This window comes from Danio rerio, chromosome 9 (genome assembly GCF_052040795.2).
Source record: "Danio rerio strain M-AB ecotype USA chromosome 9, GRCz13ab, whole genome shotgun sequence".
NCBI lineage: Eukaryota > Metazoa > Chordata > Actinopteri > Cypriniformes > Danionidae > Danio > Danio rerio.
The window spans coordinates 15,205,001-15,217,123 of record NC_141029.1 but is presented as its reverse complement, the minus strand read 5'-3'; the positions used below and the strand labels follow the sequence as shown (position 1 = coordinate 15,217,123).

The 12,123-nt window shown below is 36.8% G+C and overlaps 1 protein-coding gene across 4 annotated transcripts in view; it reads left to right on the top strand.

Moving 5' to 3' along the window:
* pard3bb (par-3 family cell polarity regulator beta b) overlaps positions 1 to 12,123 on the top strand; it is a 702,275-nt gene that overhangs the window by 659,206 nt on the left and 30,946 nt on the right. For all 4 annotated transcript variants that reach the window (XR_015499247.1, XM_087267580.1, XM_087267579.1 and 1 more), the window contains one exon: positions 9,910 to 9,986. Coding sequence is in view for 3 of the 4 variants with exons in the window: in XM_087267580.1 (XP_087123706.1) it covers positions 9,910 to 9,986 (77 nt within the window). In the remaining variant the exon portion in view is untranslated. The remainder of the gene's footprint in view (positions 1 to 9,909; positions 9,987 to 12,123) is intronic.

Below are 12,123 nucleotides of genomic sequence, written 5' to 3'. Positions count from 1 at the left end.
AAAAAAACTAATCTATATGAGTTCTGTGAACTTACTCCATTTAAGTGGGTGATGCTAAATATAGGTGCAAACCAGTTCAAACGCATTTTTAGCTTTTAAGTCCTCTATCAAACACTTTCATCAGTAGCCAAGCATGCATTTTAACAGAATGCTTTCATAGTGTAAATGCTCTTGTCATCAAATGTGTTCAAGGACAAAAATGATCACAAGAGTCTTATTTGTGCACATAATAATTCCAGGTTTAAACAGTGATGTTTATCAGCTGACCTTTAGTGAACAAAATCATCTACCAAAACATTATTACCAGGTAGAAACAAGCCAGTTAAGTCTCTACAGAATTTCACCCTAGGCTGTCGTCATGAACTTATTACTGAGACATTCTCTCTTGAGAAACCTGCGGTAAAATGCTTTACTCAAGGGTGCTAACAGGGGGTCAAGGTTTTGCTGGTTAGTATGCTCTCATTAGATGTTTTCCATTGTTAGCGTCCACGCATTTCCCCCATTGACTATTCAAATTGAGCAATTTTTTAACAAAAGAAGCTATGTTAATTGATATTGGTAGTATTTGCTGTTGCATATTTACTAATTTGTTGCTGATATTACCAAGTACAACTTTGTATGCAGCCTTTTTTTTCCACAAGAATTATTTTCATATTCATGTTTCCAATGGGAATTTTAAATAAAAGCTTTGTTGAAGTGTTTGAACAAATCAACTTGCTGCAAGATAAATTACAAAGCATTACACAAGCACACAGGTAAAAGGTTGTGTAATGGATTTAATGAGGGGGACTACAATGCCATGAAGCATTTTAGATTGTCATAAATGTAAATCTTTTTTATTTAAAGATGTTGATGATGATAATAATAATAATAATAATAATAATAATAATAATAATAATAATAATAATAATAATAATAATAGATTTTAGGTTAATAAAATGGCTAATAAAGTAGGATTTGGCCTGTTGTTAGACTGTAAAGTAATTTGAATTCATCTGACATACACTGAAAAAATTATTTATTGAATATGCATTTTTTTAAGGTAAGTGGTTGTAAATAATTTATATGGGCTGAATTTAAACAAAATAATTAAATTCAGTAATGTTCAACTTTGAATTTTATTTGCTTGTTTAAATTCAGTCCATATAATTTTTTTGCCGCCAGTAAACTTTAGCCAGTTTATATAGCGTGGAAAATTAGCTACACAGATTTTAAACGGTGGAAGCAAAAAAAAAAAAGGAAACATAAGAAAAAAACACTGCAATATAGAAAATAAAACAAATTAAATTAAAACATATTAAAGTGTTTTAAGCTATTTTATCTGACAGACTGGCACAAATGTGCAGACATCTTCATTTTCACAACGTGTTTTCTCATCTCAGTTCTCTCATCCAAAGGGTTTGTTTTTTTGAGGTAATCTGGGAACATGTTCAGTGCTGCGAATACATTGTATTACATTTCCTGCTTATTCAAATTTGTCGTTAATAATGAGAACAGTTTAATATAGGTTTCTCTGAACTGTGAATATTTCACTTTCATTTTATTTAGGCTAGATTATTATTTGATTTAACAAACCAACACAATCTCACAGCAATTCATGTTTTGGCAAATATACCGGACTTGTTTTGAAGTGCTTAAGCTCAAACGTTATTTGTTTTTCTTGTTTGTAGATAGCTGACCAACAAAAGATACATTAAAATTAAGATAAAAATTATTTTAACAAACAAAATTTGTTTCAGAAAGATATTTTTCCAAGACAAATATATGAACTACATTTTTGTTTGTGCCCCTGCACTACTCAACTATATTGGTGGATGATTTATTTCACCATGTGGAAAATAAGGATTTAATGAATGCTCCACTGTGATTGATGTATCACAAACCTCAGTTATATATTTGCTCGTTTTTTTAATATGTCACTAGTTTAAAGATTATGTCTCGAACATCGGATTTTTCCTTGCTGCTGCTGATGTGCTTTCATTTTCTCTGTCTAACTCTCGGCAAGTTCAGGAGAGAGAGTGTTTAATAAGAAACCCATGGCAGAAAAAGATATATTTAGATTTCAAAGAAAATATTTTAGTATTAAAAAGGAATCATAAGTTTGCTCTTATCCATGTCGTAACAAATGCACTTAAATAATGTAGTTATTAGTTGTCTGCAAGCATCAGTGTTAATTGAGATTAAAATAACATTTGTTACCCACGACAAGTCAGGATTTTTTCAGGAAAAACATCACATATTCTAATATAGTAACTTTCGTAACGGACAATTAAAATCGTGTGATCTGACCTGGGCTTAACATATCTCAACTAATTAAAAAAAAATAATTATATATATATATATATATATATATATATATATATATATATATATATATATATATATATATATATATATATATATATATATAGATTTTTGCACTGTAACCTGTCTAGAACTTGGCAAATGACCTTTCCTTCATGTTATGCATTTAAAATCCTTTAGCGCATGGCAATCCATTGATTATAGCCTACATACAAACATAGTTTTATTCATAGCAATAATTGATCATTAAAGTTTTTGTGTGGTTTGATTTGCCTATTGTAATTCTCTAATAAGTAAAAACTTATTTTTTGAATCATTTAATCAGTCAGAAAGAGATTCAGCACAAAGAAATGTTGCTGTTATAAATGGTTATTAAACACGTTTTATATAGTACAGACTTCAGCAGAAACATATACCATCAATTAACAACCTCGAAGCTCACAGTAGGTCTTCCTTTCAAGTTTTATAAATTCTCTGTAAAAATAATTTGAGAAAATGAATAGGATTTTTACTTCTGGAACCAACCATTGAGTATAAGCCATTGTTTTACCAATCTGCACTTCTCTTTAGCATAAAAGTCACATCTCTGAATAGTCACTTTTAAGTGCACAATCTCGTTGTATCTTCAGCCAATCAGTGTTATAGAGATGTAAATTACCTGTGCCTATAGTGATTAGTCTCATGGCAACCGCAGCTCAGCTGATTGGCCCATAAGGAAAGATGTTTCCAGCGAAGCAGGTGCCACTGAAGTGAATGGGAATTCTAACGTATCTCTCTCTCCAGATATTATAAACCTCCTCAGGCACAGTGGTGATGACTCACTTCTAGTAGCGATCGAATCAGCAACCTTCCGGTTACCAGCCTTAACTGCTGTGCCACACCACTTCTTTATCTGATCAGCCCTTAAATAAGAGGAAGCCATCATTGATCTCTTCGTCTCCTTTTTGGCCACAGGCTAGGTCTCTGGAAAGGTGTTTTTCATCTTTGTATGCACTGTTATCAGTTTCTGGGGGTGGGGGTTCATTTCATGCTCTTCAGTTTGTCCAGTTCCTCCCGATTGGCTGGTTTTTGGTCAGCATGGATTGGCAGCTTCTGTCGGAGTTGAAAGCACAGATGGTGAGAGGGCAGAGTGTGGACACAGTTAGCAACATGGTGTGAATGCGAGGGCACAGCCAAATAATGAAGCAAATCACTGCCGTCATTACAGCGGGGCAGATCCAGACAGATATAACTGCCTGTTAGAGAAGGATCCTTAAAATGTGTTTCTATACTAAAGATTGAACTTTGAACGCCAATGTCTGTATTTCTACCATGCCAAATGGTGGAATCTGCTCCATTTAGAGATAAGATGGAAGTCTCAATTTCAGTATTCAATTGACAGCCACATTGAAGTAAAAAAGAAAAAAAAAAAAATTTACTCACTGTATACTCAACTTCAGGTGATTCCGAACTGTTATGAGTTTCTCTATTCTGTTGAACACAAAATAAGATATTTTAAAGAATGTTAGAAACCTTAACCATTCACTTCCATAATATGAATAACAAATACTATTGGAGTCAATTGTTTCAGGTTTCTAGCTTAGTTCAAAATATCTTATTTTCTGTTCAACAGATAAGTCAAAACATGTTTGGAAAAAGTGAAGGGTGAGTAAATGATGACATATTGTTCAGTTGGATACTATGCCTTAAAAATGTTGCATAGAGTAGAGCTCTATTCATGGCAACATTAATGGATATATATTTTTTCATGACTGTAATGTACTAAAAACAAATAGATTTGCATACAGAGAACAAAATGATCCCTTCAAAATTTACCCCTAAGAAATGGGACAGCACTACACACCTGCACACCTCATCATATGTCATTGCGATCTCTTGCTTCATATGAGATTGACAATGGCATCTGCTGTAGTTATTCCAGTTGTGTTATTTTTTGGTATTTAACTGCAGGAAATCACTGAAGGCATATATCATGTTATCATATCAATATAATGTAGCAATAAGATCGTAACTGTACTGTGCATTTACATCATGGCCATAATCATCTATGTAAACACACGAAAACAACATTAACATTATAGCAGACACTGTATAAGGGCATACCCAGACACAAGACTTTTCTAACAGGGTATTCGAGTGTCAGAATGTTATGGGACTACTATACAAGAGTTATTATGTTATTATGGATTATTGATAGCAAAAATTAGCGGTTTTTATTTTAACAGTTTTTTTTTGATAGGACAGAAAACACAAATATGGTTATGAATTTATTTAAACATGCTTGTTTGTTGCAAAAATTCATAACAATAACAAAAAAAATACAAATTTGTGCATCTCCTGACTTCTGTGTGCAGCTATGTAGATGGTACATAGCTGTGTATGCCATTGTAGATGGTGTATTCTGGGAAATTTTCATACCCGTAGGTTTCGAGTGTGATCCTGTAAACTCTCAGTTTCGAGGGCTATCTAGTACTTACCCATAGCCTTACGCCTTTAAGCTTAAGAGAATTGGGACATCACTACCCCTTCACATGAATGCACAAAATGAGGGGTAAGGGGTAGGGCTAAGCTATAGTTAGCATTGTATTTTGTAAAGAAACACTATACAAATGCACAGATATGGTGATGCAGTCCACTATTCTGTTTTAGTTGTAATACTTTCATATGCCTGTACACTCGATCCATTATACATGTCTATGCGAATGGTTTCACAAAATCATGTTTGTTGTGGATGCTTTGATTTCACAAACATGTTTTCCAGTCCCCAAAATGCTTTTGTTGTGTTTTATATTGATTATTGAGCTTTGAATGTCAAGGTCTGTATTTAAGCCCTGTCGAAAAGTGAAATCTGCTCTATTTGTAGATAAGATAGTATCCTCATTCAGAACTTCATCATCTAAAGACAGCCGCTTCTGCTACTCATAGAGTTCATCGCATGTCTTGAAAAAGAGGCGAAGACAGAGCGAGAAAAATGTGACGGATTGAAACAGAGGACATTTCCTCTTTCATTCAGAAGCACTTCTTTTCTGACCTCTCACTCAACTAGTCTTTTTTTCCCCAGGTAATGTGTGTCTGTCCTTTCATCATACATATTGAAGCCCTGAAGACATTTCCTTTAATTTTTTTTTTTTTTGAGACCAAGAGGAAAAATGTGGCTAATATGCAGGCAGCAGGGCAGCCGTTATGAGGACAGTGGAGAGAGAGAGGTGGTGGCACAGCGAGCTGTGTATTTAAAATCAGCTCATTGAGACAGATGACACAATTTCACACATATTGCCCTCGGAAAAGCAGCCAGTTTTCCATAATGGCCCAAACCTTCATCTGTCAGGCCCTGCTAAATCTACTGGAATAATTTCCTCATGGATTATATGTCAGTATTTATAATTTATTAAGTTGCCTATATATGTCAGGGTACGAATCTCGCAGTCCCAATCCTCTGTCATCTTTTTTTGCTTTTTCAAGGGACAAGACGACAAATGGGGGAAAGTCTTGCTGAAATGAAGCTTCTAAATGTTTTATACAGGCTCTAAACGGCACGATCGCAAGCAGTACGAGCAAATCCCATTGAAAGAGTCAGTCTTTAGTGGAAGGAAATAGGAGATACTCCCCAATCTGCATGCTGAATGAGGGGAGGGTTTAGCTCGTCTTTTAAGAGATTGCTCATCTTGCTAATGTAATGCACACAGTTAATCTGGCTCTTCCTCGGGCTCGAGTCAGGCTTAGTCCAGGAGGGTTGGAAGACTGCTAGACTCCATCCTGTTTTCAGAAACATAATCTGGGATCTGGCTTTTTACCCCTCCCCATGACTCCCAGCACTAAATCCCCCAATAAGCAGCCTTTGTGAGCAACTCACACTGCCTTTCATGGCTTGATTACAGGGCACAGCAGGTATTTCAAGGGGGAAGGTGACTCTGTGATGAATGTGGCAGGAGAGAGTGACGGGGCCAGCACTGGTCATGAATGTGGCATTGAATGAACCGCTTGCATGGTCATTGATGTTTTACAATGAGCACTTTTACAGTAAAGTGAGATGACTGATAGAGGAGCCAGCCTAGGTGGAGTAGTGTCCTCTTGGCAATTTGAGAAATTAAAAGGAGATCAAGACAAATAAATTGTTTGTTGTTGTTGTTGTTGTTGTTTTTAATTACAATTAAACAATTAAAATACTGAACAGTAATGCATTACATTGTTGAGGTATGTTTTAAGCCTCTCAGTGTTGCCAACTTAGTGACTTTGCTGTGATATTTAGCCACTTTTCAGACCTCCCTAGCGACAATCTCTTAATTTTTTTGGTGTTACTCAAGATTTTGATAGACTCTCATGTTTCTATACTGTCCCGTTCCTACTCTTCTCTTCAAACCAGGAGTGATGCCATTGGCGCTGTCGTCATACAGTAGTCTCTCGCACCTAAAGCCTAAAGCCTGGTTTATACTTCTGAGTCAAGTGACTGGCGTAACCCACGGCGCATGCAACACGCGTAGCTGTGCATTTATATTTCTGTGCGCTGTCTCTGTTGGTCAGCATTAACACTTCCGAAACGCTAGTCGGCAGTGAGGTGTAAATGTTCCTCTGTGTCAAGTTTCTTAGCTGGTGTTTTGCTTTTCCTGAACACTTCCTGAATGTACAAGTGGCTCAAACTCGCTCATTTTGAGGCAGGAATTGGCAGACGTGCAACAACTTTAACTATGAGGTAAACACAAAACAAAACTTTCCATCCGGAGCTCCTTCACAGGACTCCACACTTGTAAACAATCGCTCCATCGGGGTCGCACCATTCGCGCGGCTCTCGGTCCCGCCCAGACTCGTCAGCGCTACCAAGCCGACTAATCACAGAGCTTGCGCTACGTGTCGTTGCGACGTGTAGTTACATTTTTTGAGAGGTGCATGTCAGCGACGGCCACGGCGTAGGGCTATGCGTCAACGCTGTAGCATACGCGTGCGTTTAATGCAGAAGTATAAATCAGCCTTAAGAACAGATCACTCTTCTGCGTACGGAAGACAAATGATTTAGCACTGCGAGTGTAAGGTATTTCCTGGGTACAGTCAAACCGATTTGCTTCTCCTTTGTTTTTAATGTCTTAACATTTGTCTTAACATTTTAATTTGATTGTTTAATCTTTTCTTGTTCACAATCACAGTTATTTTAATGACCATTTCGGAACTTGCCTGACTTTATTACGTCTGAGAGGTTACTGCAAATTCTCTACATATCTATACTGATAAACTGTATTCCAGCAGCAATAAATTTAGTTAATTTACCTTGCTTACTAGGGTTGCACGATAGTTGAATTCAGTACCAATCGATACTGAAATTTAAAAAATGTCCATTTTCCCGCTAACATTTAAGCACGTTCTTAAACAGTGCTGATTTGCCATTTTGTTCACGTATAGACAAACCAGTAAATCGACGTGACTTTAAAATGTATCTCTGTATTTGTGTTTACACAATCTAGTGACTTTTCGGGCAGAGCTTAGCGCCTTTTTATTGACAATAGTTCAGACTCAGACTCTAATCTGCATATGTGAATGATTTCTGAAGGCTTATATATTTAATATTGAAAGTTGGTGCTAAAGGGATAGTTCATCATTTACTCACCCTTCACTTGTTTCAACCTTTAATTTTCTTTCTTAAAATGTTGGAAATCTGTTAACATTGACTTCCATATTATTTGTTTTTTCTACTATGGAACCCAATGGTTACAGGTTTTCAGCTTTCTTTAGAATATCTTCTTTAGTGTTCAACAGAAGAAAGAAACTCAAAAAAGGTTTGAAAGTAAATGTTCCTTTTTCAATGAACTATGCCTTTAACAACTGCTGAAAATTCAGGAATACGTCAATTCATTCATTCATTCATTCATTCATTCATTCATTCATTTACATTCGGCTTAGTCCCTTTATTAATCTGGGGTTGCCACAGCAGAGTGAACCACCAACTTATCCAGCACATGTTTTACGCAGTTGATGCCCTTCCAGCAGCAACACATCACTGGGAAACACCCATACACACTCATTCACACACATGTGGGGGAAACCAGAGCACCCAGAGGAATCCCACACGAACACGGGGAAAACATGCAAACTCCACACAGAAACGCCAACTGACCCAGCCGAAGCTCAAACCAGCGACCTTGTTGCTGTGAGGCGAATGTGCTACCTACTGCACCACCGTGTCGCCCTACATGAATACATATAAAATATATTAAAATATGGTTAATATATTAAAACATATTAAAATATTTAAAAACATCCAAAACAGGCAGTATTAATGTTTTTACTGTATTTGCTGAATAAAAACTATAAATGCTGAACACTAAATATATTTTTTTTACGATATAGTATGATGACCAACTTTAGTAAACTTTTTGTTCCTTTACTTTAGTTATTAGCTATGTTTTTTTTATCCAAAGATGTGAATTAAATGTATGCGCAAAACTATTATATCGCATATAAGACATGCAAATAAAGCAGCGTTTGCATCCAAGTAGTCAAAGAGAACAAAGTTGTGACTTCCTGATTATCTGGCTCCAAATATCAAGAGTGAAAAATGGAATTTGCTGTGTTAGCAGAAGCTTCGTCAACCTTTTCTTTATTTAATGAATTACTTGCGCCTGGTGGCTTTTAAAGGCGTGAGACGCGGAGCAAAGATGCTCTTGACAGTTCTGGAGGTAATTTATTACATAATAACACTAACACTGAAACAGTTAAGGCATTTTAGAATGACCAAAACAACATTTTAGGTGGTTTACAATGTGCTTAGCCTGCTGGTTTGGCTATTCACACATAATCATCACATGATCCCTTATAACAAAATCACGTCCTTTTTTAATGCACATACTGGAATTTCATTCATTCATTCATTCATTTTCTTTTTGACTTAGTCCCTTTATTAATCCGGAGTCGCCACAGTGGAATGAACCACCAACTTAGCACGTTCTTACGCAGCGGATACCCTTCCAGCCACAACCCATCTCTGGGAAACATCAACACAAACTCATTTACACACATACACTACGGACAATTTTAGCCTACTCAATTTACATGTACTGCATGTCTTTGGACTGTGGGGGAAACCGGAGTACCTGGAGGAAACCCACGCAAACGCAGGGTGAATATGCAAACTCCACACAGAAACCCCAACTGAGCCAGTCGAGGCTCGAACCAGCGACCTTCTTGCTGTGAGGTGACAGCACCACCTACTGCGCCACTGCGTAGCCCATACTGGAATTTGTTTGGTAAAAATGTTTCCATCGTAGTTTATGCTTTTTTTTAAAGTTTTGCGCATACGTTTTTTTGTGCGCATTTTCTAAATTTATGCACATCTTGGCGATTCCATTAGCCGTTTTTTTATGCGCATATCTAAAATGTCATAAAAAATAGGTGGATAGAAACATAGCTACAGATATTAATTAAACAAATAGCATTTTGTAGTTAATAGCCTCACATTGACCATTTGCTTTTACAAACATGTTTTCTGTATACAGAATGCTACCTTGTTGACATTGCTATGAACAGTACTATAGCTGCACTGCAGTCCAATATGATTTGATGTGTCATGTAAACCTTTCGGGCTATTTTTCACTCTGCTCTCTTCTTGCCTTTTACCAGATGCCGATGAGAAACCCTGACCCCAGACTGGCACCCCGCTATGAGGACGTCGAGCGACAGTATGCCTCCTTGCCCAGGTAACAACATCCACTCATTAATCCCACACCCTTCGTGACAAAACAGAAGAGGTGGAGAGCTAAAAACAGAAAAGATGGGATGGAAAAGAGGGGGAGAGCAGGTAGTCATCTGTCTCTCTCATGCAGAGCTGAATAATCCTCTTTAAAGCGTATAATTAAATCTGGAGTGTCTGCCTTCTGAGGCCCCCCTATCCTGGGAATTCACCTGATCCTCTCCGGGGAGATGGCCATGCGGTCGCAGCTCTGTAACCCGATCATACAGCGTGTTTCTGGAGCCGCCTAAAGTTACGGCTGCCTCTTTCTGTCTGTCTGTCTGTCTGTCTCTTTCCTCACCATCATTTCTATCGTTCTCAATCACATCTTTTCATGTTTGCTGAGCCTGACGAACCACAACGGCCAGCGTAAACAAACAGACAAACGCACAGGCGTGAATGTTGGCTCGTAAAGTCCACAGCCTGTTTGCCCTCTCCGGTCTGTGTAAACAGTGCTGGTGTTGGTGTGAGGGTCACGGTTTATGAGTTTGGCACATGTAAGTGTGGATCTGTCATCACATGATTGCAGACCACTATAAACGGATAACTGATAACAAATTATACACATTAAAAAATCTAAAACTTGCAAGTGATGAACTTTTAAAAAAAGTGTTGGCGAGGCGTTTTAATAGCACTCAATGAATTGAAGTAAAGCGTTAAAACACTTATAAAGTATTTATCACTTCCCCTGCAGCATCATTGCGATGGTGAATGAAGATTTCGCTCCTCTAAAATGGCTTATCGCAACAGATTTTAGTATCAACCACCTCAGGGTCTACTTTCAAAGCCATTTCCTTTCTAAATAACACTCACAATTTCTGTTAAATCCATTTAGATTCTACATTCTTTTTTATTGTGTGTGTTGATGCAAAAAAAAAAAGAGGGGTTAAAAACTCCACTTTCATTATTACGCCATCCTGAACGGGAAGAGTTTCAAATCTATGTCCGGCCCATGCTGAGGTCATTGGTTTTTGCAGTCGGCTGAAGTTTGGCTTGGTGGCAAAAGCGTGCGGCTCCTCCGTGTGTGTCTAATTATAACCATTAGTGCATTGATACACCCACTTATTACCCAGTGTGCTCAGCCCGGGGTCAGCCAATCAGAAGGGCTGTTTGCCACCTGCCTCTAGATTATTGGATTAACTGGGCAAGTCAAAGTTGTGATTCATTGTGTTAGAGCTTTCATTGGACGGTTTTAGTGATAATTGGGTGATGAATGCACAGATGGTGGCCCATCTCACTGAACTCTGGACAGGAGGTACGTATTCTGAGCTGTCATTTAGTGTCCAATCAATCATTTTTCCTCATCCTATACCTCAGTTTAAGACTAGCTAATTCCTTTCTCTAAAAAACACCTCATAAATCCCTCCAACCACCCCCACTCCCACACTGTTTGGCTTTTTTGTTGGTGGGCCTTCCCAGACCTCTTCAGACCAGCATTGGGCAAGCTACTTAAAAAAATATAGTGAGCTAAGCTATTAGCTACTCTACTTACAATATAGCTTAACTACACTAAAAGCTACGCTCTGGGAAATGCTACTTGGCAAAGGTAGCTTAGCTTAGCTACATCTTACATTTTTGCAATTTTCATTTTTAAATCAAAGCAACTTAAATCCTAGTCAGTCATATATCAGTGTGAATTAAAACTGTCAATGAAAGGTATGAGGTATAATTGTTCAGTTCAATTATTTACAGCAAATATTATGCTGTACTAAACAGAAACAATTATTGGATTAACAGCAAAAACGAAAAATTCAATAAAACCAGGTTTTACACATTTAAAATATTATAGTAATTTATAATTAAGGTAATATTTTGGAATAAGCATTATATTATAAATATATTTACTGCTCTTCATTAATGAATTACACTACATAATGTAGCAAATACTATCATGAACTAATTGTATTTACCATAGTTATACTAAAGCATTTACTACAGTAAACTATATATATATATATATATATATATATATATATATATATATATATATATATATATATATATATATATATATACAGTTGAAGTCAGAATTATTAGCCCCCATTGAATTTTTTTCTTCTTTTTTAAATATTTCCCAAATGATGTTTAACAGAGCAAGCACATTT